Source organism: Canis lupus, chromosome 1 (genome assembly GCF_048164855.1).
Source record: "Canis lupus baileyi chromosome 1, mCanLup2.hap1, whole genome shotgun sequence".
NCBI lineage: Eukaryota > Metazoa > Chordata > Mammalia > Carnivora > Canidae > Canis > Canis lupus.
This window is the reverse complement of record NC_132838.1, coordinates 105,031,470-105,058,511: the sequence shown is the minus strand read 5'-3', so window position 1 is coordinate 105,058,511 and position 27,042 is coordinate 105,031,470. Positions and strand designations below refer to the sequence as shown.

Here is a 27,042-nt window from a genome sequence, read left to right as displayed (position 1 = left end):
CTGGGTCTAGATTTATTTGATTTTTTTTAATGTTATAAATGCTGGAGTTAAGAAAAAAGGTTTATTTCCTTTTTAAAAGATTTTATTTATTCACGAGAGGCACACAGAGAGAGGCAGAGACATAGGCAGAGGGAGAAGCAGGCTCCATGCAGGTAGCCCGATGTGAGACTCAATCCCAGGACTCCAGGATCACATCCCAAGGCGAAAGCAGACGCTCAACCATTGAGCCACCCAGGCGTCCCCCAACTGCCCCTTTAGAACACACAGGAGAGATGTCCAATGTTCAGAATTGACCTCCACAGCCAAGTACTAGACACAAGAATAAAAGGTGTAAATTGGAGTTTAAGTTATGGACAGTACTATTTTTTGCCCTCATTGTATAGAATTCCCATTCATCTACAGAAGCGATGATGTTACCTTAAGGAAGGGGAAGTTAAAGCTGAAAAGGAAGCAATGTGAAGACTTTTCTCCTCTACTGTTGTGCCCAAGATTGCGAATCCGAGAAACCACCAAGGAGCCGACACCGATGCAAGTACACGAGGGTTTATTTACAAGCTCGAGCTTGGGTCCAAGTATACTCCATACAGCAGAGCAGGGGCTTGGACCCCGAGACTAAGAAGCACAGCAGTGTTATAGGGGCCAGTGGCCAATGAGATTGTAACATACGTAGTTGCACAGTCATGTTGGTCTACACGCAGGTGGCCATTGAATTACGATTCACCTTATAGTGACCATTTGAACTAGCCTATTATTCTGGTTAGAACTTGCTGCAGTTTTGGGGGGCAAAAGAGGGGTTTTCATTCCTTGGCTGGTTAAAGGTCAAAGGTCCCGCATTCCTAATTAGGTGTGCTGGTTTCTGATGAAAGTGTGCTTAATAGCTAAGCTAGGGTGAGGGAGTGCCTTAAACAATAGGCAGGTCGTGTGGGGGGGTTTTACATGAGATGGGTGTAGCACAAAATGGAGTTAGTCCTGCTCTGCTTGTCCAGGGGTAGGGGATTTTTGTTAGATTTCCTGGATCCCACATTCCCCCCCTTTTCAGAGGATCCTTTGCAGGACCCAATCATGGGTCCTGGGCCCCTGTTGACAAAGGCAATGGTCTTAATTTTTCTCGGCCTCCACAGGCGTGAGTTGCCCAGGGTGGTTTCTCTTTTTCCCAGGACAAACACCTCAATCCTCCTTTGGGATTACAGCCATCTCTGCTAGAGGGCACCTGACCTGTCCTGACCACAGTGCGTCTAACGCAAGGGCATACATTGGGACAGCTGTGAGATTCACACCAGCCCAGAGCCACATGGGCTCAGATGTTTTGCTACAATTCCTCGGGTGGCCAGGATGGTAGGTCTGGTCATGAAGCAGTCACGCAGCGTTGGTCAAAGTACTTTAAACTCTCTGGGCCTGGGCTTTTCAAGATATTAAACAAGGAGGACAAACCTTGTGGCCTAAAGCACTTCATGCTCTGAAATTCTGGTTCTCTTAGGCTTAACACATGTTCTGGGCTCCACTCACCACTGAGCTTCACAAAAGTGCTGAGAGTGAAGTCATGGTGATGCCAGGCAGGCTGGTCCTAGATGCAGAGATGTGATCACGCTGAGTGTGTGGGACCATGGTTGATACAGGCATCCAGGGACACACCTCACCCAGAATCATCGAGGATCCAACTGTGCCGTGGATGTTGTCTATCTGTGGACTTTGCACAGTGTATGTGTGGCTCTTACTGAATTCTCAATTAGCATTTACAGAGTAACACTTTCCTTCTCCCTCTCCTGCTCAGTGCTGGGGAAAAGGAGATACAATTTTTTTTTTAATTTATTACATCCATAGGAAGGTTGGCAAAAACTCGCATGCATCATTAGAACCAAATCAATTATGTAATCAGAGGTTGTGGAGCATAGTGTGTGGTGGCCAAAGAGATTCCTATCTTAAATGTCAGTAAGAAAAACCCACTAACTCTTGGGAGCTCCATAATCGACATTTCTATTCAACTCAGTTTGTGTCATTCCTTCCAACCAACTTTACAATGTCCTAAACACACCCGTTTTTTTTTTTAATCTGTCTTCCTGGGAAAAGTCAAAATTTAGGTCAACTTCAGAACTCAACAAGTAATATTTATAAGATTCATAAGGTTAGCAATACACTTGCCAACTGCAAATACACTTCCAAAGAAGGAAAACTTTAGAGTCAAAGATTGTGGTAACGTGGGTCAGAAGTAAACTGAAGCTAAGAGAACAATGAAAGAGAACATATAGAACATTCAATATAAATCTAACAGACAGTATTCATGTCTCTTTTACAAATTAACATTTCAGGTCACAACAGTGCTGTTTAAGAATGTAAGCAAGTCTATCCCACTTTGGGGGTGAAATTTGAACACAAAATTTGAAAGTGTATATTCTTATCTTTCTGAAGCTCATAGGACTTATTAAAAGTCCATGGCTTGAGGTCTCTTGCCAACTTTGGAAAATACTCAGCCAATGTCTCTTCAAATATTGCTTCTGCCCTATTCTCTCTCCTCATCTTCCAGGACTCCATTTAGGGATCCTTAGAACTTCTTATGGCGTCCCTGGGGCCACTTGATCCCATGACGCTATAAAAAATTCTGTTCAGCTTCCCATGTGACTCCTCCAGAATGTGCAGACAGTACCCACAATGAAGCAGCCCCAAATTTCAGATTCACATTGTGAAGTTTCTAGCTCCTCCAGAGCCTGGCGTCTTAATTCTTATTGCCTCATGAATTCTCCAAAGTCTTCAAGCAAATGGCTAAGAATGGTTTATTCAGCTTTTCTACTTGAATACAGGAGGATGCTAAATTACCCAGTCCATCATGACTACACTAAGTATTTCATAGTCCTACAAGAAAGCATTACCACTGCTTTTTATAGTTAAGGCCTATTTGCCTTTATCTGCATACCTACTACTTTTATGTTTTTGGTTTTTTTTACTCTTCTTGCAAGTCTGACTTTCCATTCTGGAACAAAGTCCTTGAGAACAGCGTGTGGGTCAGCTGGCCGGACGTGGGTGTAGTGGACCGAGGAAGTAATCCTGTCGACCTTGAGAGCGGTGGGAGTGGTCAGGATCTTGATGTAGGGTCCCTTCCAGCGAGGTTTAAGTATCTGGTGTTGGTATCTCTGCACATACACCCAGTCACCCAGCCGATATCAATGGGGGTCCGGGGGTGGCCCAGTCTTGTAGAAGGCCCTCAGCTTAGGCCATACCTGCTCATGGGTTCATTGTAACATTTGGAGGGAGAAAAGGAGTTGGTGATCATCAAATTCAGCAAGCACCTCAGGTTTTAAATTGGGGATAATAGGTGGAGGAAGACCGAACATGATCTCATAGGGAGTCAGTCCCATCTTATGTGGGGAGTTCCTCACCCTATATAGGGCAAAGGGGAGGAGAGTCACCCAGTCCCCGCCAGTCTCCAGGGCTAATTAAGGTCTCCTTCTGTTCTAGTCATCCTCTCTACCTGTCCTGAGCTCTGGGGCCTATATGCACAATGTAATTTCCAATCTGCCCCAAGTACTAGTGCCACTCCCCATTTTACCTTCGAGACGAATCCTGGTCTGTTGTCTGATCCAATTCTAACAGGAAAACCATACCTCTGTAAAATGTCTTCCAACAGTTTCCTGGTCACGGTCTGTGCTGTTTCATGTTTGGTAGGAAATGCTTCTGTCCATCCTGAAAAAGTATCTACAAACACTAGTAAATACTTGTACTCATGTATTCCAGGTTTTACCTCAGTGAAGTCCACTTCCCAGTAGACTCCTGGGCTGTCCCCCGGAACCAGGTGCCCGAGTTAGATCCATGGGCGGTGGCATTAGTTAACCGGTATGCGTGGCAGCTTGCCACAATCTGCTCCATCTTTGCTCAAGAGTCTTTAATAGTGATCTTTGCATGTTGTATGAGGTCTTCCATCTTCCTTGTTCCCATGTGAGTTCCCCGATGCATTTTGGTAGGACTCGCCATCCTAGTTCCTCTGGCAGGATGATGCTGGAGTCTGCGGCCCTCTACCAGCCACGCAAGCACAGGGTCATAGGCAAGCGTTTGATCCAGTGTAAGTCAGCGTCAGTATAGTTGGGGATGTCAGGCAGGGTCGGTGCCCCTGGATCGGGTAATGTGGTTGTTAAAACCTGGGTCACCATAAGGGCCGCCTCCTTAGCTTTTGAGTCGGCTAGCCGGTTTCCCCTGGCTACTGGTGTGTCTGCTCTCTGGTGTCCCGGACAATGGGCGATAGTTAGTACCTTGGGCAGCCAGAGGGCCCTCAGGAGTTCAAGGATCTCTCTTTTGTTCTTAGTAGTTTTTCCCTCTGCTGTCAGAAGCCTTCTCTCTCTGTAAGGGGCTCCGTGGATGTGAGCGGTGGCGAAGGTGTACCTGCTGTCGGTGTAGATGTTTATTCGTTTACCTTCTCCCCCGGTCAGTGCCTTGGCCAGTGCGATCAGTTCTGCCTGTTGAGCCGACCTTCTGGCTGCCAAAGGCTCTGCCCAGCTGGTCTCCGTTTCCGTGGTTACGGCTGCCCCGCGCGTATTTGACAAAACTGCTGCTCTTATCAAGAGCAGACCAACAAATGAAGGAAACTTTTGAACAGAAAGTAGACTTTTTTTTTAATTTTTTAAAAATATTTTATTTATTTATGATAGACATAGGGAGAGAGAGAGACAAAGACACAGGCAGAAGGAGAGACAGGCTCCATGCCAGGAGCCCGACGTGGGACTCGATCCTGGAGCCCCAGGATCGCGCCCTGGGCCAAAGACAGGTGCTAAACCGCTGAGCCACCCAGGGATGCCAGAAAGTAGACTTTTAATCTTATACTCTCGTACTTTAAAATCCATTTACTTTGATCTCAGTCTGTCCTGACCACATCTAAAATTCCTTTCCAAGGATTTCCCTTCACAACCCTTTTACACCTTCCTCTGCATTCAGAATTTGTCCCAAGCCATTTCTTTCCAGTCAGTCTCATTTAGGACAAAATTACTTTCTTTTACCTTGAACAAAAATATATTCCCTTTTCTTACATATCTCCTTTTCTACATACAGAGTTGCTTTCTTTATCAGTCATCAGTCTTATTTTAGCAGAGTTTTTCCATTCTTAGGAACCTTAGTGTCCAGTGAAAACTAAGGAGTAACCGATTTTTGAACACCAGAACTCTTTAGATGGCAAATTTATGAAACAGTTAAGTACAAAGCATGTTCACCAACAGATTCAAATCAACATTTCAGCACTTCTTCCTGTTTGGAAAAGACCTAGATGTCCGATGAATTTAATTCTATTTATCATCAAAGTGTAACTAAGGTTTCAGGTTACCAAGGACTTTGAAAGGTATCTTAACAATTACTTAAGAAAACTTGGAAACAGACAATTAAACATCAATTTGGCCAATTTTTTTTTTTTTACTAGCAAATTGCAAAAAAATAACAACTTCTGTGACCTTCAGCAAACCTCAATAGAATAACAGTTTCAGGCTTAGTAGTGATAATTTTCAAGACCTATTTGCTATGTCCTGTCTGGATCCGCTTAAAGTCAATCAGTTTGCTCCCCATCGTCAATTTTTATCTGAGACACTGGTGGGGGAATCTGGAGGGGGTGGTGTTAAGTAATTGGTGGTCTTCTTGCTATTTGTCTTCTAAGCTCAGGACAAGCACCTGAATTGAGTGCCCCTCCTTGTTTAGGATTTTTGTTCCTTCGTAATAGAAGCAAATTTGTGCCCCCATCTTGGTGAGCAAATCCCGACCTAACAATGGGTAGGGACACTCAGGGATGACCATGAAGGAATGGAAGAGATCAATGCTGATATCCACAGTTCTTCGGGTAGTCCATGAGTACTGCTTTTGCCCGTGGCCCCTTGCACCCCTGAAGTCTTGCTTGCCAATTTCCCTTGAGTCTGTAATAAAACCGACTGCTGTGCCCCAGTGTCCACTAGGAATTCAACAGGTTGCCCCTCCACTCCGAGAGTTACCCTGGGCTCGGGGAGGGGTGCCAAACTCTGACCCCCCTAATCGTCTAGGTCCTCCATCTCCAAGATCTTGGCAGGGGCCTTAGTCTTTTGTTAAGAGAGTCTTTCACCCAGCAGTCCTCTTCCTTGCAATGGGCACATTGGTTTTTGTTCAGCTTAGGGCGCTCCCGACGGGGATCAGGGCCATCCTCCTTACCTGTCCCTGAAGCCAGCTTGAGGTGGCTCCGTCTTTCCTGTGGGTCGTTTATGGTTGTGGCCAGCAGGATCTTGGCCAGTTTTCGGGTCTGCCGGTCACTTAGTTTGGTTTGTTGTTCTTCCGGACTTTCTCTGTTATTATAGACTCTTTCTGCTACTATTACTAAGTCCTGCAAGCTCTTCTCTCCCAATCTCTCTACTCTTGGCAATTTCTTTTTAATGCCCAGAGCGGCTTGGTTAACAAAAGCCATGATAATTGCGGCCTTTGTTTCCGGGGCTTTTGGGTTCATAGGGGTGTACTGCCTAAAAGCCTCTATGACTCTAAGAAGGCTGCTAGACTCTTGTCCTTGCCCTGTCTCACACCATATACCTTGGCCAGATTGGTAGGCTTGCACGCGGCAGCCTGGAGACCTGCCCCTAGAGTCTGGCGGTAGACCCGGAGTCTCCTTAACCTTCAGCCAAGTTGTGGTCCCAGGTAGGGCAGAATAAGGGGAAGGCAGCGTTTATGAGGTCTGGGTTTTGAGTCGGCTGTCTGTCCTCTCTCAGGACAGACTTCCAGGCTTCCACCTGAATGGGTTCCCTCTCTTCGGTGGTGAAGAGAACCTGTAAGAGCTGTCGGCAGTCATCCCAAGTAGGCTGGTGGGTAAAGAGAACAGTATCTAAAAGCCCGATTAGATCTTTCTCCAATTTCTCTCGGATTATCAGAGAACTTATCATTTAGAACTTAGCATTTTTCCAATCATATAAATCACTGGTGAAGAACGGCCAGTACAGCATTAGCTGTCCTCCAGTCTTGTTGGGGGTGAGGGTCCCATGGCGCAGAGGGGAAGGGCGGTGGAGTCCACCGGCCCTGCGTTATGGGGTTGGGGCCACCCGGTGGGTCTCTCTGCGAGTCCCTGCTGCTGGCACAGGAATCCCCTCATCTGGGACGGGGGGTGCCCCTCTGTAGCCCCCCATACCTCTGATGGGGGGAGCGGAAGGGCGAGGGGTTGCCCAGTAGGGCGGCGGGAGGATCAGGTCCTCCGAAGAGGAATCCTGTAAGACTGGATAAAGAGACACTTTTGTCTTAGAGTCAGTCTCCTTCTCGGCCTGTCCGCAGGGCTAGAATCTTGGTAGGTCCTGCCTGGGCGGGTGGGGGGGGGGGTACAAAAACGGTTTTAGCCAAAGAGGGGAGTTTTTGATCATGTCCTGCCAGGCCAGGGTGTAGGGCACCTAGTCAGGGTGGCCGTCTGGTTCATCCCTGAAGATCACAGCCTTAACCTGTAAGATAATAGGTAGGTGGAAAGTTCCTTCTCGGGGCCATCCCACGTGAAAGGTTGGCTATTCTGACGCGCAGTAAGTTTGAAATTTCCCTTTCTGTATGTCTGTGCTCAGATTGTGAGCCCTTTTCATAATGTCTGAGAAGTGAGAGAGCATAAGGAACAAGGGTGTGGTTTGCGTCTGCCCCATTATGTCCCCTGTCCACACCAAGGCACAGACAGTTATGACAGTTAAAAAATAACACAGTCAAACACACAGTTAACAAGAACACAGTAACACAGACCAGCGCACAAACAGTTAACAAGAACACGGTAACAGAGACCAGCGTGCAGTTAACAAGAGCACAGTAACAGACAAACGTTCCAGTGCGGCCAAGGAGACAAAACAGAAAGCTACCCGAAGGGCTGGCAGCTGGCCCTCCTTACAGATGAGGACATCCATCTTCCTTACGAAGACACCGTCCTTTTCACAGACGAGGACCCCGTCCTCCTCACAGATGAGGATCTCAGTCCTCCTTACAGATGAGGACCCCATCCTCCCGGCGAGGGCAAGGAACATCTCCTCAAGATCCCCGGTCGACGGCCCGCCAGCGCTTCCACCTAAGCCAATGCCGACCCAATACAGATTGGAATTCCTACAGGTAAAGGTACAGTTTAGAGCTCTCAGAGAATATGCGCGCAAAAGGTGGAAAAAGTTGAGTGCACTCACCACGCGTGAAACCTTCCGGATGGGGTCCTGAGGGTCTCTGGGATCCCGGACGAGCCCCCAAATGTTGTGTCCAAGACTGCGAATCCGAGAAACCACCAAGGAGCCAACACCGATGCAAGTACATGAGGGTTTATTTACAAGTTCGAGCTTGGGTCCAAGTATACTCCATACAGCAGAGCAGGGGCTTGGACCCCGAGACTAAGAAGCACAGCAGTGTTATAGGGGCCAGTGGCCAATGAGATTGTAACATACGTAGAAAGTTGCACAGTCATGTTGGTGCACACGCAGGTGGCCAATTGAATCACGATTCACCCTATAGTGACCATTTGAACTAGCCTATTATTCTGGTTAGAATTTGCGCGCAGGTTTGGTGGGCAAAAGAGGGGTTTTCATTCCTTGGCTGGTTAAAGGTCAGAGGTCCCTCATTCCTAATTAGGTATGCTGGTTTCTGATGAAAGTGTGCTTAATAGCTAAGCTAGGGTGAGGGAGTGCCTTAAACAATAGGCAGGTCGTGTGGGGGGGTTTTACATGAAATGGCAGGTGTAGCACAAAATGGAGTTAGTCCTGCTCTGCTTGTCCAGGGGTAGGGGATTTTTGTTAGATTTCCTGGGTCCCACGCTACAAAACACAACTTTTTTCCTTCACTGCCCAGATCCAAATTCCAATCATTCAAAGAGGAATCTTCCAAGAGACAGTCTTCAAAGGAAGAAAGGAAACCCTGAGTGTGGTATGGAAAATCTGGAAGGAGTGATCCTCACCCAAGAGGAGGAGGTGTCTGTAGTTCTCTAACACCACATCCCTGTAGAGTATCCGCTGAATGTGGTTAAGACATATCTATTCCTCCTGAAAGAATTCTATGGCCACATCCCTGAATGTCAGCAGTGCCTGTAATAAATACCACAGTTACCAAGAAGCCTTAGGCAAAGTTCACAAAGGTTCCAAAGATGAAAGACAGCATTAATGTCACCAGCTAGACCCCAAGACCTGACCTTCACTGTTTACCTGCTTGTACTCTCCAACCTTTGTCCCACATTTTACTTACCCTCTCTTTCTACCACATCTTTTACTTCAGGCAAAACACCCGATGGGCAGTCTCCTGTGATGGAAACAGAAACTATCCAAGGAAAGGTAAGGACTGATCTTGATGTGGGAAACAAAGGCAGAAAGAAATGTATATAACATTAAATGTCCCTATAAAATCCAACCCATTAAAAAAAAAAAAAATGCAACCCATTGACAAATACTTAAGTCAGAGTATAAAGTTCCTCCAGGAAGTACTCCACTCTCTTAAGGTGAATGCCTTACTAGTGGGAAAAACAACCTTAGTTTGACAATAACAAGGCCATTGTGTCAGGTTGAGTGTTGTTTCTTTTTTTTTTAAGATTTTATTTACTCAAAAAAAAAAAAAAGATTTTATTTACTCATGAGAGACACGGCGGGGGGTGGGGGGGGAGAGAGAGAGGCAGAGACACAGACAGAGGGAGAAGCAGGCTCCATGCAGGGAGCCCGTCTAAGGACTCGATCCGCAGTCTCCAGAATCACGACCTGGGCTGAAGACAGAGCTAAACCTGCTGTGCCACCCGGGCTGCTGTGGTCGACAAAGTCCATTTGGAACTTCCCTTATCTTTACTTTCCCCAACCGCAGAATATATGATCAGTTGGTCCTCACAGTCTCTGGGCAAGTGGCGCCAGCAGACAGCGGGCAGCAGGCTGCAGCAGCAACAGCAACTCCTTTTACTGGTGGTTCCTGACCCCATGCTTTAAAACAATCACTTTTGTGCACCAAAGACCTCTCAAGAATTCTTTCTTGATTAAGTAAAACTGCATCACCTGAGGAAGACCTTGAGCCAGCCCAATTGAGCTAAACCCCTAACTTACTCTTTATAAAGGTAACAAACAGTAACCTCTGGGGTAACCTATAATTACTTTTACCTCATTCTATTACCAAAATTTCCAGCCAAGGAGGAGCACGAACCTCAGTTACATAAAATGTTGTGCCCAAGATTGCGAATCCGAGAAACCACCAAGGAGCCGACACCGATGCAAGAACACGAGGGTTTATTTACAAGCTCGAGCTTGGGTCCAAGTATTCTCCATACAGCAGGGCAGGGGCTTGGACCCCGAGACTAAGAAGCACAGCAGTGTTATAGGGGCCAGTGGCCAATGAGATTGTAACATACGCAGAAAGTTGCACAGTCATGTTGGTGCACACGCAGGTGGCCAATTGAATCACGATTCACCCTATAGTGACCATTTGAACTAGCCTATTATTCTGGTTAGAATTTGCGCGCAGGTTTGGTGGGCAAAAGAGGGGTTTTCATTCCTTGGCTGGTTAAAGGTCAGAGGTCCCTCATTCCTAATTAGGTGTGCTGGTTTCTGATAAGGGTGTGCTTAATAGCCAAGCTAGGGTGAGGGAGTGCCTTAAACAATAGGCAGGTCGTGTGGGGGGTTTTACATGAGATGGCGGGTGTAGCACAAAATGGAGTTAGTCCTGCTCTGCTTGTCCAGGGGTAGCGGATTTTTTGTTAGATTTCCTGGGTCCCACAAACACACAGGTATGTGTACAACTGTTGGGGCCTTATGCCAAGCTCTACATATGATGACAAGTCTAATCTTTCTAAACATCCAGCCTAACCCTAATCAGCAGGAAACCTTTCCCCTTGCTCTGTGACTCTCTGCTTGGGATATTATTCTCTGTGATCTCCTCATTGGCAGTAAATCAAGTTTCTTTTGGGTCACAAACAAACCTGGTATATTTTCTATCTGTTGTTATACTACCTTTCAGGCTTTTAAGACAAACATGCTAATTTTGTGATCTTTTTTTTAAGATTTTATTATTTATTCATGAGAGAAATGGAGAGAGAGAGAGAGACAGAGACATCAGCAGAAGGAGATATAGACTCTGTACAGGGAGTGGGATGTGGGACTCGATCCTAAGACCCCGTGACCACAACCTGAGCCAAAGGCAGTTGCTCAAACTTTCAGCCACCCAGATGCCCTAATTATGTGATTCTTGTGTGTTGTTTTTCTTTTAAATACAAAGAAGTAAATAGAAAGTTAAATCTAGGAGTGCATGGGTGGCTCAGTGCTACAGCATCTGCTTTTGGCTCTGGTCAGGATTCCTGGGGCCTGGGATGGAGTCTGCAGCACACATGGAGACTCCTTCTCCCTCTGCCTAGGTCTCTGCCTCTCTCTTTGTGCCTCTCATGAATAAATAAATAAAATCTAAAAAAAAAAAAGAAAAGAAAAGAAAAGAAGGATAACTATGACACTAAGTATGGAGTAACATAGAAACCCACAAGATGGAGGTCTGATTGAGAGCCTCCACTCCCAGAAGTAAATATCTCACTGCATGACCGTGAGAGCATTCATTGTCCATTGGAAACTAATGTGATGTGGGCCTGGAGCTAAGGATCAAAAAGGTATTCTGAGAATATTTTGTTGCAAAAAGCTGTTTATATTAAAACATAGGGACAGGACCACACTGGAGGGCAGAAAGACCTGCAGTATCCTTTTGAAAAGCCCATGATTATATACTTTTAAGGTGGGGGCAAAGATAAGGGGAATTTCTAAAGAGACTTTCATATATTAACGAAGATTTGCAGGATCCTGGAGGTCTGGCTATTGCCAAACAAAAGTTGCTTTTGGCCTCTAACAAAGCATTAACATTAAGGCAGTTGTGAATTCCTTCAGTCCTCTCAGACACTGCCCATCTCAAGTATTTATCAGGGAACATTTCTTTTGCTTTTGTTCTCATTAGAAACTACAAGCGAAAGAATTCAGAAGTTTCCTGTTTATTTATTTATTTATTTATTTATTTATTTATTTATTTATTTATTTTTTATTTATGATAGTCACAGAGAGAGAGAGGCAGAGACATAGGCAGAGGGAGAAGCAGGCTCCATGCACCGGGAGCCCGACGTGGGACTCGATCCCAGGTCTCCAGGATCCCAAAGGCAGGCGCTAAACCACTGCGCCACCCAGGGATCCCAGAAGTTTACTGTTTAAATGTAATAGTTTCCTCACATCCTTCAGTAAACCTGTCTAAGATCTTAGGAAAGATAAGAAAGTATGAATTTTATAGGGAGAAGTCTGGCAGAGAGGAGCAAGCCAAGGAAAGGAAGGTAACATTAACTGTAGGAAACAAACTAGTAGCAGTGCCTAAAGAGATGGGGGAACAGAGGGCTAGCTGAGGACAAATGATGAGCCAGGGCCAGCACATTGACAAGTCCTTGAAACAGGCAGAGGGACATTCCTCTCCGGGCTCAACTGTCTCGATGGTCTTACTTTGCGTAGGGCAAAAGGCAATCTTTGCCTGACCCCCAGGAGCCTGTTAGTCTACTTTAACCTTTGAAAATTCTTTTAGAAATGTCCTTTATTTCTACACCCCCAAGGTAGATGTTGGCGATCATCCCCCCAGCACATGACCCACAGATATATCCTTGTGAAGGGTCTCATGACTCAGGTTTTATTAGACGGTAATACGTGGCCTTTTCCCAACAATTGCCAGCCCCTTCAAGGTCCTGGAAACCTTGCTTCCAGAATTCCTTAGAGAGTATGCTATCCTCAAACCCCTCCCAACTCCCAGGTGAATAATCAGCCACCCCTCACAGGCCCAGGTTGGGGACTCTTCCTGCCCGCAGGCCCTGTCCTTGTGCTTTAATAGAACCACCATTTAGCACCAAAAGATGTCTCAAGAATTCTTTCTTGGTTGTTGGCTCTGGACCTAACCTATATTCCAAAACTTCATCAAGGGGACTGTTGTTACTGATATGTTTTTGTCCTCCTCAAATATAAAACCAGAATATTAATTGAATTCTGAGAACACAGTGGATTTATACAAATTTCAGTCACATATACTTTCACTGTCTTGTAATACCTCGTATATATTTACATATGTTCAAAATTTTTATTTATTTATTCACGAGAGACACAGAGAGAGAGGCAGAGACACAGGCAGAGGGAGAGTCAGGCTCCTCGAGGGGAGCCAGGCATGGGACTGGATCCTGGGACTCTGGGACCACGCCCTGAGCCAAAGACAGACTCTCAACCACTGAGCCACCGAGGCGTCCCTACCTAGTATAGTTTAAATAGAGTATCTTTTTCATATTCTTTTTTTTATTTAAATCTTTTTCATATTCTAAACAGCAAGTCTCTTCTTTTTTAAGAGCATTCTGTGTTATCCTGGACCTTATATATATAATAGCGTTTATTTGTGCGTTTTCTTACTCCTGGCCTACACAGAGCTGATAAGCATTCAGGTGGGCCCTAAAGGACAAGTGTTTTCCTTGGCTGATATCCCAGGACCCCGTCAGCAACAGGAATGTTGGACTCAATATCTTCTCTATGGATCTGTCAGCGAGTCAGCTTGCAGAACTGTAATTGTAGGGTAGCCCTAGTGGCCCAGCAGCTTAATGCCACCTTCAGCCCGGGGTGTGATCCCGGAGACCCAGGATCGAGTCCCATGTCAGGCTCCCTGCATGAAGCCTGCTTCTCCCTCTGCCTGTGTCTCTGCCTCTCTTTCTCTCTCTGTGCCTGTCATGAATAAATAAATAAAATCTTAAAAAAAAAAAAAAAACGAACTGTAATTGTAAAGTACAACTGTTGGGGCACCTGGCTGGCTCAGATATTGAGTGTCTGCCTTTGGTTCAGGTGGTGGTCCTGGGATGGCGCTAAGCCGCTGAGACACCCAGGCTGCCCAATAAATAAAAGTCTTAAAAAAAAAAAAAAAAAAGTAGACTTCTAGGGTCCTGGGGGTCAAGCTAAGATTTCCTTTTGCCCTTAGCAAAGTATTAACACCGAGAGAGTTGTGTCCATAGAGGAATGTCCCTCTGCCTGTTTCAAGGAACTTGTCAAGGTGCTGCCCTGGCCTTGTGCTTTGTCCTCAGCTGGCTATCTGTCCCCACCACCTGCCACACTGTTTTCCACAGTGAATGTGCATATTGCCCTCCCACCACCAATATATGAGAATTCTAATTTGTCAACACTCTCCTTTGAAATTTTTTCTCCATTTTAGACATTCTAGAAAATACTGAGTGGTTTCTCACCGTAAAATATGAAATGGTCTTCCTACAGTTGTCCTGATGACTCAAACTGAAACCACTTAAAAGCATAAACTTGAACAAAATCAAAATGGCTGCATTAAAACAGCAGCAGGACTTAAACTAAGCATCCCTTTTCCTCTGTTCTGCAAACCTCCTCTCCCCTTTCTTAGCCTTTTGTTTCAGGAACCCAGTTCCACCCTGAAAACATGATGAACAAAGCTGGTAGCACAGACACAATTCCAGTCAAAACCAGCTACATCCTGTATTTTCCCACAAGCCCAGCCCCTTCCTCTATTTTAATGAATAGAATATAATGGTTTTTAATGTGTTAACACTGATATGTAATGAATGATGTATTATCTGGCCACCACTAATTCCCTACCTTACTTTAAGAATGCAGACCACAGGGATCCCTGGGTGGCGTAGCAGTTTGGCGCCTGCCTTTGGCCCAGGGCGCGATCCTGGAGACCGGGATCGAATCCCACGTCTGGCTCCCGGTGCATGGAGCCTGCTTCTCCCTCTGCCTGTGTCTCTGCCTCTCTCTCTCTCTCTCTCTCTCTCTCTGTGTGACTATCATTAAAAAAAAAAAAAAAAAAAAAAAGAATGCAGACCACAGGGATGCCTGGGTGGCTCAATAGTGGGCATCTGCCTTTGGCGCAGGTCAAGATCCCTGGGTCTTGAGATCAAGTCCCACATCAGGTTCCCACAGGAAGCCTACTTCTCCCTCTGCTTATGTCTGCCTCTTTCTGTGTCTCTATCTCTCATGAGTAAATAAATAAAGTCTCTAAGAAAAAAAAATGCAGACCACAGACAGTATCTACCACCCATTTGGTAACAGAGTGACATAATACAACTAGTAATCCCTTTTCTCAGTGGCCTCAGACTTTTTATAAGGCATGGCTATATTTCCCACAGTTTATGTATTGCATCATTTTCTCCTCCTTTTAACACTTGGGACAACAAGATGAATATATTACAGATGATTTTAAAGGTATTATTGGCTGTTTAGGTAAACTCCTCCATGATAGTGCTACCTGACATCCATTCTGTGTAGTCAGGTGGTTTGCAGGGGACGTGAACTGACACAAGACCTTTTCACTAGTGCACTCCCCAAATAACACCCTGCAGAGTCACAGGATAATAATAACTACTGATATGATACCTCAACCACCCCCTTGAGATCAACCATCTTCCCAGGCACCCTAGGCATTCCCCCTGTGCACACTGTATTTTTTTTTTTTAAGATTTTATTTATTTATTCATGAGACAGAGAAAGAGAGAGAGACAGAGACACAGGCAGAGGGAGAAGCAGGCTCCATGCAGGGAGCCCAATGTGGGACTCGATCCCGATCCCGGGACTCCAGGATCACACCTCAGGCCAAAGGCAGGCGCTAAACCGCAGAGCCACCCGGGCTGCCCCGTGCACACTTTAGAGAAGATCCCCACAGAGTTTACTTAATCTGTTTTTGTTTCAATGGCTCATTCTGGACTTACCCAGGAACTCCAAAGCACTCTACCCATGGATCCTAATAACAGATTGAATCCCACGTTGGAATGGAGGGGTTCTTTTGATGTTTAAATGAATATCCACATATGGCAGTACTGCGTATGTAATAGATACCCCATAAGTAGGAGGAAAATATTCCAACATGAGGCAAGACATGAGAGAGGAAAATCATAGGAAGAATAATTGCATGACTTCTTCATGTGGAAAGAGGAAACCTGTTTCTGGGTTGCATACCTGACTGTGAGTACACAAAGATAAATTGTATTTGTTTTATTTTTTAATTATCTCCAGTTCTTCTGTATCTCCTCAATTTCTTTCCAAGCTACAGCATATGCATCTCAGACAATTTTCCACCTGTGTTGTGTCTAGAGTGTCCACACTGACCTCTTAATTGAAATTAGAGGGATGTGAGGCAGGTGGGCCAAGGATTAATTCAGACATTTAGTGAAATCTAATAATCCATTTCATTTTATAGCTGTGTGCTTGTGTTCAGCTATACCAAGAAAGAGCAATACTTACAGAAAATAAGATGTATGTATATATATACATATTTTAAGATTTTATTTATTCATGTGAGACAGAGAGAGAGAGAGAGGAGAGAGAGACACACATAGGCAGAGGGAGGAGCAGACTGCATGCCTGGAGCCTGATGCCGGACTTAATCCTGGGACTCCGGGATCACGCCCTGAGCCCAAGGCAGGACTCAACTGCTGAGACAGTCAGGTGTCCCACCTGGTCAGTTCTAAATAAAAGACTGTCCTTGGAGGCCCACGTTGACAATCCTGTCAGGACCCCTCTCACTCTTGAGAGCTTTTTCTGTATCCTTACTTAATAAAACTTAATGGCTTTATTCACTCTCCTCTGTCTTTGAGATTCATTCTTGGATTCCTTGAGACAAGAATCTTGCTCTTCCACTTCATCAGGAGCTATCTGGTTTCAACAGGAATTGGGTTTGTGCTACAAGCTCAGTTTATAATGTTTTCAGTTGGGATCAGTTTCCTTAAAAAAAAAAAAAAAGTCTAAGAAGGGAGGAGGGGAAGATTCCCAAAAGAGAAAAAAGGTTACCAGGTTTAACATCATGCCTCACTGATGTTTTGTTTTGTTTGTTTGTTTGTTTTATAAAGATGGGTCTTTTTTTTTTTTTAATTTCATTTATTTATTCATAGACACAGAGAGAGAGGCAGAGACACAGGCAGAGGGAGAAGGCGACTCCATGCAGGGAGCCTGACTGGGACTCCATCCCGAGTCTCCAGGATCACACCCCAGGCTGCAGGCGGCGCTAAACCACTGAGCCACAGGGGCTGCCCACCTCACTGATGTTTTAATGCAGATGTTTTAATGCAGACATTTTGATTTTCTTTAACTTGATACTGTTAAGTGTTTTCAAGTTCAGTCACCAGGACAACCGTAGTAAGACTACTTCATATTTTACAGTGAGAAACCACTGAATATTTTCTAAATGGCTAAAATAACAAAGACACGATAATACCCAATTGTATTTTATTTATTTTTATTTTTATAAATAATCGCGGGACTTGATCCCAGGTCTTCAGGATCAGGCCCTGGGCCGAAGGCCGCACTAAACCGATGAGCCACCCAGGCTGCCCCAGTAATACCGAATTTTAATAAAAATACGAGGAATTAGAATTCTCATTTACTACTGATGGTGATGTGGGAAGCAAAGGAAAAGAAAAAATTAAATTTCCTTACTGCCTGCAGCCTATTGACAAGTCTTTGAACCAAGTAGAGTGACCTTCCTCTGGGAGCTCAACTATCTGGATGTTGACACTTTGCTTAGGGCAAAAGACAATCATACAATAACATTATTCTACCACCACCCCCTCCTCCTGTCCTTCCCCCCCCCCCATCTATGAGTCTATTTTTTATTTTTGTAAAGATTTTATTTATAAATAATGAAAGAGAGAGAGAGCGAGTGACCTGGGGATAGAAGCAGAGGGAGAGGGAGAAGCAGATTCCCCACTGAGCAGGGAGCCCCCGTCCAAGACTAGATCTCAGGACCCTCAGATTATGATGTGAGCCCAAGGCAGACATTTAACAGACTGAGCCACCCAAGTGTCTCCTTTGTGTTTACTTTAACATATAAAAATTCCTTTGGAAACTACCTTTATCTCTACCTCCCAAGATACATGTTAGCAATTGACATATAGCCCACCAATATACATCTGAGGTGTCTCGTGACAGGATTTATTGAAGAGTACTAAGTGTCCTTTCCTTCAAAGGAGCTAGGTCCTGGAACGCCTGGGTCGCTCAGCGGTTGAGCCTCTGACTTAGGCTGGGGGTGTGATCCTGGAGTCCCGGGTTCGAATCCCACATCGGGCTACCTGTGTGGAACCGGCTTCTCCCTCTGTCTGTATGTCTCCCTCTCTCTGTGTCTCTCATGAATAAATAAAATCTTAAAAAAAAATAGCTAGCCCTGTCGACATCCTGGAAGCCTTGTTTCCAAAATGTTTTGGAGGCTCATGCTGTCCCTAACATAAAGCAGAAACATCAAAACTAGAAAAATCAGTGTTTGCAATTTTTAAATGTGAGGAATTTCTGGAGAAAAAGAGGACATGGCCTCTGACCCAGGGCACCAGGCTTTCCTGACAATGGGCCATTTCTTCTCTCCCAACTTGGAACTATATAATCAGTCACCAGTTGCAACCCCAGTGCAGCTCTTCCTGCCCATGGGTCCTGTCCCTGTGCTTTAACAAAACCACCTTTCTGCAATAAAGACGTCTCAAGAATTCTTTCCTGGCAACTGGCTCCAAACCCCAACACTTTACATGAATGGGAATTTCTTTTTATTTACTTATTCTTTTTTTTTTTTTTTTTTTAAAGATTTTATTTATTTATTCATGATAGTCACAGAGAGAGAGAGAGAGAGGCAGAGACACAGGCAGAGGGAGAAGCAGGCTCCATGCACCGGGAGCCCGACGTGGGATTCGATCCCGGGTCTCCAGGATCGCGCCCTGGGCCAAAGGCAGGCGCCAAACCGCTGCGCCACCCAGGGATCCCCTACTTATTCTTTTTTTTAAAATTTTTTTTAAAATTTATTTATGATCGTCACAGAGAGAGAGAGAGAGAGAGAGAGAGAGAGAGGCAGAGACACAGGCAGAGGTAGAAGCAGGCTCCATGCACCGGGAGCCTGACGTGGGATTCAATCCCGGGTCTCCAGGATCGCGCCCCGGGCCAAAGGCAGGCGCCAAACCGCTGCGCCACCCAGGGATCCTTATTTACTTATTCTTTTAAAGATTTTTCTTTTTTTCATTCACGCATGAGAGACACACAGAAAGAGGCAGAGACATAGGCAGAGGGAGAAGCAGACTCCCTGTGGGGAGCTTGATGCAATACTTGATCCCAGAACCCAGGGATCACACCCTGAGTGGAAGGCAGAAGTTCAACCACTGAGCCACGCAGGTGTCCCTTCATGGGAATTTAAAAAGTACATTCAATTTGTAACATTATTTGGCAGGGACTTATGAAAATAAACTTTCCTATGGAAGGGGAGCATTTTGTCGCCACAAAACATGTCTCTTTGGCCTAAGGATTATTTTATTTTATTTTTTATTGTATTTTATTTTTTTTATTTTTATTTTTTTTTTTTAAATATTTTTTAAATATTTTATTTATTTATTTAGGATAGTCACAGAGAGAGAGAGAGAGAGAGGCAGAGACACAGGCAGAGGGAGAAGCAGGCTCCATGCACCGGGAGCCTGACGTGGGATTCGATCCTGGGTCTCCAGGATCGCGCCCTGGGCCAAAGGCAGGCGCCAAACCGCTGCGCCACCCAGGGATCCCTTGTATTTTATTTTATTTTATATTTTATTTTATTTATTTTATTATTTATTTTATTTTATTTTTATTTTATTAAGATTTTATTTATCCACAAGAAACACACAGAGAGACAGACAGAGTCAGGCTGAGGGAGGAGCAGCAGACTCCATGCAGGGAGCCCAATGCGGGAGATGCAGGATGTGGGCCTTGTTTCCGGGACTCTAGGATCACACCCTGAGGGGAAGGCAGACGCTTAACCCCTGAGCCACCCAGGGGTCCCACCTAAGGATTATTTTAAAGAAACAAAGGAAAAGCTCTGAAATCCAGTAGAAGGTGCCTTTTGCAACAACATTTGTATTTATAAGGGAAAGCTCCACTTGTAAGGGTGTTTTCCTCCGCGTAGCTGCAAGAGGGACAAATTGTAAATTCCAGAAACTGATCACTGGAGTAGACGTGGATTTAAATCTGGATAACAACCAAAAGGAACGGTTATTCCTTTTGGCCTGTTCGCCTCTCCAAATGCTTCCCAGTAGGATCATGTGTGGAGTTTTAAAAAGAATCATATCTAGTGCCCCCCCCCCCCATTCTGTCATTCCGTGAGGGTGGAAACAACACTGTTCTTTTAATTAAATGCACGAGCCTGGGAAGGTCAGTTCCATGCAGCACACTTCTCCTAGCCTCCAATGGAATCGTCTGCATCTGTGGAAGAGTAGGCCCCCTGAAAAGCAGAGAAGGAAAACTCAAAGATTGGTCTCCAGGGAGAGAATCAGTTCTGAATTGCTCCTGACACAAAGGATGAGGAAGTTGGGCCTTTGCATTTCAAAGTCCTACCTGCAGGCGAGCAGCTTACAAGAGGCTCTGCTGGTGGCTTTAAAGGCATTTTTTCCTGACACAGCTGTGATTTCTCTTGGAATCTCTTCTGAGAAAGAGCTCTAGAAAAGGAGGTGACAGAAGAAATGGCCAGTTGTCAGGTAAGCCTTGCTTCCCAGGTCAGAGGCCATGTCCTCCTTTTCTCCCCAAATTCCTCAGATTTAGATATTGCAAACGTTGGTTTTTCTAGTTCTGATGTTTCTGCTTTATGTTTGCACCTAATTTTTAAACCTTTTCAGAAATGACACTCAAGATCAGGTCTTTAGACCACTTCTCCCTATTAACCAGAGCCTTTTATCCCTTCTCCCCAATCTGGCTCTCAGTAGGCCATCAACGGTTGTCACTTTGAATTACAGACCTGTGTGCAAGTATTGAAAATAATTCCTTTGTGAGAGATCCACGGGGACGGTGTTGAGTTAAAGAATCCTTTTTTTTTTTCTTTAGATTTTATGAATTTATTCATGAGAGACACAGAGAGAGATAGAGGCAGAGACACAGGCAGAGGGAGACGCAGGCTCCATGCAGGGAGCCTGACGTGGGACTGGATCCCGGGATACCAGGATCACACCCTGTGCCGAAGGCAGGCGCTAAACTACTGAGCCACCCAGGAATCCCCCAAAGTAAAGAATAAACACAGTGGATATAAGATCCAAAAAAAAAAAAAAAAAAAGGAATATTCTCTGAGAACAAACGGGGGCCCAGTCTTACTGTTTAGAACATGGAGAAGGTACTATATTTAAAATATACTAGCTGTTACAGGAAATGGAAACCATCTGTGACTCTGTTCGGTTTCTGCCGAGGGCATTCTGAGCTTTATGGTCTTTCTGGGCATCTGAGCTTTATGGTCTTTCCGATATGGGATTCCCTGCCTAGGACATTCTGCAGTTTTTCCTGTAAAGTTCAGCTCATTCCTAGGGGCCTAAGATGGCTGTACTTGTGCTAATGCTAAACTTGAGGTGGAATGGCCTTAATTTTTCTCGGCCTCCACAGCTGAAGTTTGTATAAATGAAGAGTATTCATAGTTTACAGTCTGATTTACTCTTTAGGGGCCACAAGAATGTGGTGCCTAAATGGGGTGTCTCTTGATTGAAAGTGGGCCCCTAAATATAGGGCGACCATCAGTTAGAAGCTGGTAGCAGAGGAAGTGAGAGAATTCACCTGAGGCAGAACAAAGGAGCTAGAAGTTCACATTGAATAGACAGCGAGGGAGCTGGAGGGAGCTGCAGGTAGGACCACAGAGGAGAGGCTGTCTGCAAAGACGTATAGAGGGTGGGGGCTGTGGTTAAAGGGGGAAGATGAGGACATATGGCAACAAATGGAATCTTCCCTTTTTTGGGGAAGTGTACCTGGTTGTGAGAAGCCCATTGGCTAGTTCAGGCCTCTGGACACTTCAGGGTGGGTTGCCTGATGGGCCTGTCTGCATTCAGCCAGGTGGTCACTGGCTCTTTCTGCATTCCATTGCTCAAGCCTGTTTGCCTAAAAGCAGCGTCTATGAAGAACACATGTTGCAGGGTTCTTGTCTGCCGAGTGGAAGAATGACTCTCGTAGACACAAAAGGGTGAAGTGATAGTTTACCAAGTGAGGGTGAGAACAGAAAGAAAGCTGTCTAGAGTGAGAGGGGTTTCAAACTGGTTGCCAATGAAGGCTTTTATGTTTGATCTTGTATAGACACCTGACCCGGGGACTTAAATCTTGACATCACCACTGATAGCACCACGATTACTTCTCCTTTCGCTATCTCATCTCTGATGTTTAAAACAAACGAGTTGGTCTGTTTATGTTCCCTTATCTGTGGTTTCTTACGGCTCCCCATTTCTGGGATTTTTGGTGAGCCCTGCCTGTCCCTTCCTCAACACCAGTAGTAATGGGTCCTTCAGTGTTCCTTAGGCACGGATATCAACGTTTCATTACAGCTGGTGTTAACTTCTTTTGGTTTGATGCTCTGCTAGATGTCTCGGCTGCAATGATCCTATTTTCCTTTTCTATTTGTAAGGATCTTGGATTTGCTGAGCAATGTGCAGAAACCATCCCTTTTCACCTGGAAACTTCTTTCTTCTGAGTTTCTCTTTGCTTGTAGTTTCTTAGGAGAACAAAGCAAAAGAAATGTAGGTAAAATGAAACGTCCGTAGTGAGATTTGCAGCTCACTGATAGATAATACTTGAGACAAGCAGAGTCTGACTTTTCTCAGGGAATTCACAGCTGCCTTAGTGTTAATGCTTTGCTTGAGGCAAAAAGCAACCTTAGCTTGATGGTAGCCAGACTCCCAGGATCCTAGAAGTCCTCTTGAACAGATGTAAATCCCTTTAGAAACTTATTTTACCTATACTGCGCAGCCCCCCACCCCCCGGCTTAAAAGCATATAATCCATGCTTCCTCAAAATCACACTGCAGCTTTTTCTGCCCAAGGGTCATATCCCCGAGCGTTAATAAAAAAAGGATTTTTTCCACCAAAAATGTCTCATGGATAGTTTCTTGACCTTTTACTCCCAACCCACACCAAGCAGTTTCCACTGGACAAATGAAAACTCAGCTTCATGTAGTTGATCATATCGACTTCAGGGAGTGGAGGTTCTCCATCAACCAGACTTCTATCCTGTGAGTTTTTATTATATTCCACACTTATGTCACTGACATACTCCTTTTTTTAAAAAGCTTTTATTTATTTACTCATGAGAGACACACAGAGAGAGACAGAGATATAGGCAGAGGGAGAGCAGGCTCTTTGAGGGGAGCCCGACCTGGGACTCCATCCTGGGGCTCTGTCCAGGGACTCCATCCTGGGACTCCATCCTGAGAACTGGAATCACGTCTGGAGCGAAAGGCCGAGGCTCAACTGCTGAGCCACCCAGGCGTCCCACACTTCTGGTTTAAAGGCAAACATTTTTTGCTTGTATTCCCTCATTGTGCTAGACTCAAATAATAGCTGTTTTGTATCTATATCATGTCTTTGTATAGATAGGGTGAATGAAAGAAACATCATTATCCACAAAGAGATTTATAGTCTCAGGTCATTGACAGTGTTTCTTAAATTTGTCACCATGACAATTTGCTGCTCTGTCACGTTTTTTTTAAAGATTCTTTATTTGTTTATTTGAGAGAGAGCGCGTGAGCACAAGCAGTAGGAGTAGCAGAGAGAGCTACTATTTAAAAAAAAAGAAAAGTTGATGATTACATTTGTAGCCCACCAAAACTTTCCCTGTAAGAAAAATAAACAACTTAACTGTATGATATAAACATAGTATTCAATAATGTGTATACCTAAGTTGATGCTTTCAATATGCAACTTCAATTGGATCAACACACAGTATTTATGTATTTATGTATTTATTTAAAGATTTTATTCATTCATGAGAGACACAGAGAGAGAGAGAGAGAGAGAGGCTGAGACGCAGGCAGAGGGAGCGGCAGGCTCCATGCAGGGAGCCCAATTCGGGACTCAATCCCAGGATTCCAGGATCACGCCCTGGGCTGAAGGCAGGAGCTAAACCGCTGAGCCACCCAGGGATCCCCAACACACAGTATTTATAAGTTTTGTGGATCACATGCTATCCTCTGACCTCAAAGTTAGTACATTAGAGCCTAATACCATGTTAAATATTATTTTACTGCAGAAAGCAGGAGACTTCTGTAAGACAGAACTAGTTCTAAAATAGCTCAAATGACATGAGTTCCCTGCTTGGTGAGTCACAGATGGAAACTACACTACATGGGATTCTCACACACAGGGATCTTGATTTGCCACAAATAAGATTATAGGGTATAACTTCCAAAGCAGAGACTCACAGAGCAAGGGGAAATGATAAATGATTTCCTATTATGGGGGGGTTAGGGTGGATATTTAGAAAGGGTAGCCTGTTACCTTATGTAGAGCTGGCATAAGGTTGCATATAGACGTTAAGAAAATACTTTGTACTTTAGGTAAATGATGTTTGTCCTCCATGCATGGAGAATTTTAGTATTATAATGAGGTAAAAGTAACTGTAGATGACTCCATGGGTTACACCTTAGTCTGTCTGCCTCAACCTGCGCCAGGCCAAACTTCCTCGGGGCAATCATTCCCCTTCTTCATTGGATAGTTTCTGTTTCACCACGGGAGACTGCCCATGAGGTGTTTTGGCCTCAGTAAAGGATAAAGTGGAAAGAAGAGTGTAAGTAAAATGAGAGACTAGGGTTGGCATTGATAAGCAGGTAAGCAGAAAGGGTCAGTTCATGGGTTTTAGCTGGTGACACTAACTCCCTCTTTCATCTTAGGTACGTTGTGAACTCTTGTCAATGGCCATTTGGTAACTGTGGTATTTATTGCAGGGACTGCTGACATTCAGGGATGTGGCCGTAGAATTCTCTCCGGAGGAGTGGAGATGTCTGAACCATACTCAGCGGGAATTATACAGAGATGTGATGTTAGAGAACTATGGACACCTCCTCTTCGTGGGTGAGAATAACCGCTCTGAGATTTCCCAAACCAACTCAAGGTTTCGTTCCTTCCTTTGAAGACTGTCTCTTGGGTGATTCCTCATTGCATGACTGGAATCCAGTCCATGCAGTAAGGAACATAAGTTGGGGTTTTAGGATTTTTTTTTTAATTTTTATTTATTCATGCTGGGGTGGGGGGAGCAGAGGAAGCAAGGATCTTGACTTGGGACTTGATCCCAGGACTCCGGGACCACACCCTGAGCCAAAGGCAGATGCTTAAGCAGATGCTCAACCGCCGAGCCACCCGGGCGACCTGGGGTTGTAGGTTTAGAGAAAAATCTTAATGATACTCGCTTTTCAGCTTTAGCTTCCCCTTCCTTAAGGGGGTAACATCATTTCTGTAGATTAGTGGCAATTCTAAACATTGAGCAGCATAAAGTGGTATTGCCCACATGTTTTTTTTAATATTTTTATTTATTTATTAGAGACACACAGAGAGAGAGAGAGAGAGAGGCAGAGACTCACACAGGCACAGGGAGAGGCAGGCTCCATGCAGGGAGCCCGACGTGGGACTCGATCCCAGGTCTCCAGGATCACGCCCTGGGCTGAAGACGGCGCTAAACCACTGAGCCACACGGGCTGCCCTTATTGCCCACATTTAAACTCCAATTTTTACTCATTATTATATCAGTAGTACTTGGGAGTCGAAGTCAGGAAGTGAATATTTGATACCCTACCTGTTCTAAAGTGGCTGTTGGTCAACAGTGTTTGGAAATCATCTTCTGTTATTTTACAATGGCCTCTCTTCTCTATTGAGCACAATAGTGGATTGAAAGAATCTCCAGCAATACTTCTATTCCCTTTTTCTAATAAACAGGTCTAATTGTATCAAAGCCAGATTTGGTCTCCTTTTTGGAGCAAAGGAAGGAACCTTGGGATCTGAAGACAAAGAAGACAGTAGCCATCCATCCAGGTAGGTGGGAATATGTGAAGCAGATGACAGAAGTTGAGGTCCAAATCTAAAGGAGGACGATAGACCCTGAGGTGCGGTTCCAGTAGCTCTCCTTGAATCAAAGTCAGTTGGGGAAGCCCAGTTTTATTTCTCTGTCTCTTCCAAAGGGACATCTATTATGCAACATTATCATGCTCTTTTATTCTCTTAAGGATTCTCCTTCAGGTCCAGTTATGGTCCATCACATCCACAGGGAGGGCCAGGAGACTCCCATGGGAGTGGGAGGGCCTCCACAATCTGAGAGGTTTTCCATCGTTTTGAGGACCTTGGGGAAATCTCCCTGTTTCTGAAGAACTTGATGCTAACTAACTCTTTTCTAAGTTCTGTTTTGCCTCGTGTGGGAAGTGTGCCAGAGTTGTGGTGGCCATACGGGTTTTGGTGCAGAAATCCCAGGAACACTAGAGACAGACATCCCATGATTTCTGATTTATGCATTCCACTGTTATGGAGGCTTTAATCTTAATCAGACAAAATTAGAAACTCAGTGATTTCATCAGATAAAGTCCCTTGATGATCCTTGCCTGAATTATTTAAGATTTGCATACTAGTTCTTGGCCAGTTACATTATTTATTCTACCTTTATTTGCTATCACTTTATTTTTTATTTTTTTATGGTTGTATTCATTTATTCATGAGAGACACAGACAGAGAGAAAGAGAGAGTCAGAGACATAGGGAGAGAGAAGCAGGCTCCATGCAGGGAGCCCGATGTGAGACTCGATCCCGGGACTCCAGGATCATGCCCGAGCTGAAGGCAGGGGCTCAACTGCTGAGCCACCCAGGCATCCCTAGATCAAAAGTTCTGATATGACATGGGCATGTATGTGCTTTGTAAGAAGTGAAGTAGATAGTAAAATTCCCATATTGAAAAAATGTTTTGCGTATAGAATAATTTTACTTCGAATAATTCTTTTTTTAAAAGATTTATTTTTTAAGTTTTATTTATTTATTTTTTTAATTTTTTTTAAATTTTTATTTATTTATGATAGTCACACAGAGAGAGAGAGAGGCAGAGACACAGGCAGAGGGAGAGCAGGCTCCATGCACCGGGACCCCGACGTGGGATTCGATCCCGGGTCTTCGGGATTGCGCCCTGGGCCAAAGGCAGGCGCCAAACCGCTGCGCCACCCAGGGATCCCTATTTATTTATTTTTATTTTCATTTTTATTTTTATTTTTATTTTTATTTTTATTATTTATTTTAAAGATTTTATTTATTTATGAGACATAGAGAGAGAGAGGCAGAGGGAGAAGCAGGCTCCATGCAGGGAGCCCGACGTGGGAACTCGATCCTGGAACCCAGGATCGT

The 27,042-nt window shown here is 44.7% G+C and overlaps 2 protein-coding genes across 2 annotated transcripts in view; both read left to right on the top strand.

Annotated features, from left to right (window-relative positions):
* The window catches only part of LOC140607990 (uncharacterized), a 202,933-nt gene that overhangs the window by 89,214 nt on the left and 86,677 nt on the right, over positions 1-27,042 (top strand). The window lies entirely within an intron of this gene.
* Positions 7,304-27,042, top strand: part of LOC140600296 (uncharacterized) — a 45,715-nt gene continuing 25,976 nt past the window's right edge. Inside the window, exons 1-5 of the mRNA XM_072768460.1 lie at positions 7,304-8,043; positions 9,184-9,239; positions 9,757-9,851; positions 24,616-24,742; positions 25,601-25,696. Coding sequence (XP_072624561.1) covers positions 7,925-8,043; positions 9,184-9,239; positions 9,757-9,851; positions 24,616-24,742; positions 25,601-25,696 — 493 coding nt within the window. The 5' untranslated portion in view covers positions 7,304-7,924. The remainder of the gene's footprint in view (positions 8,044-9,183; positions 9,240-9,756; positions 9,852-24,615; positions 24,743-25,600; positions 25,697-27,042) is intronic.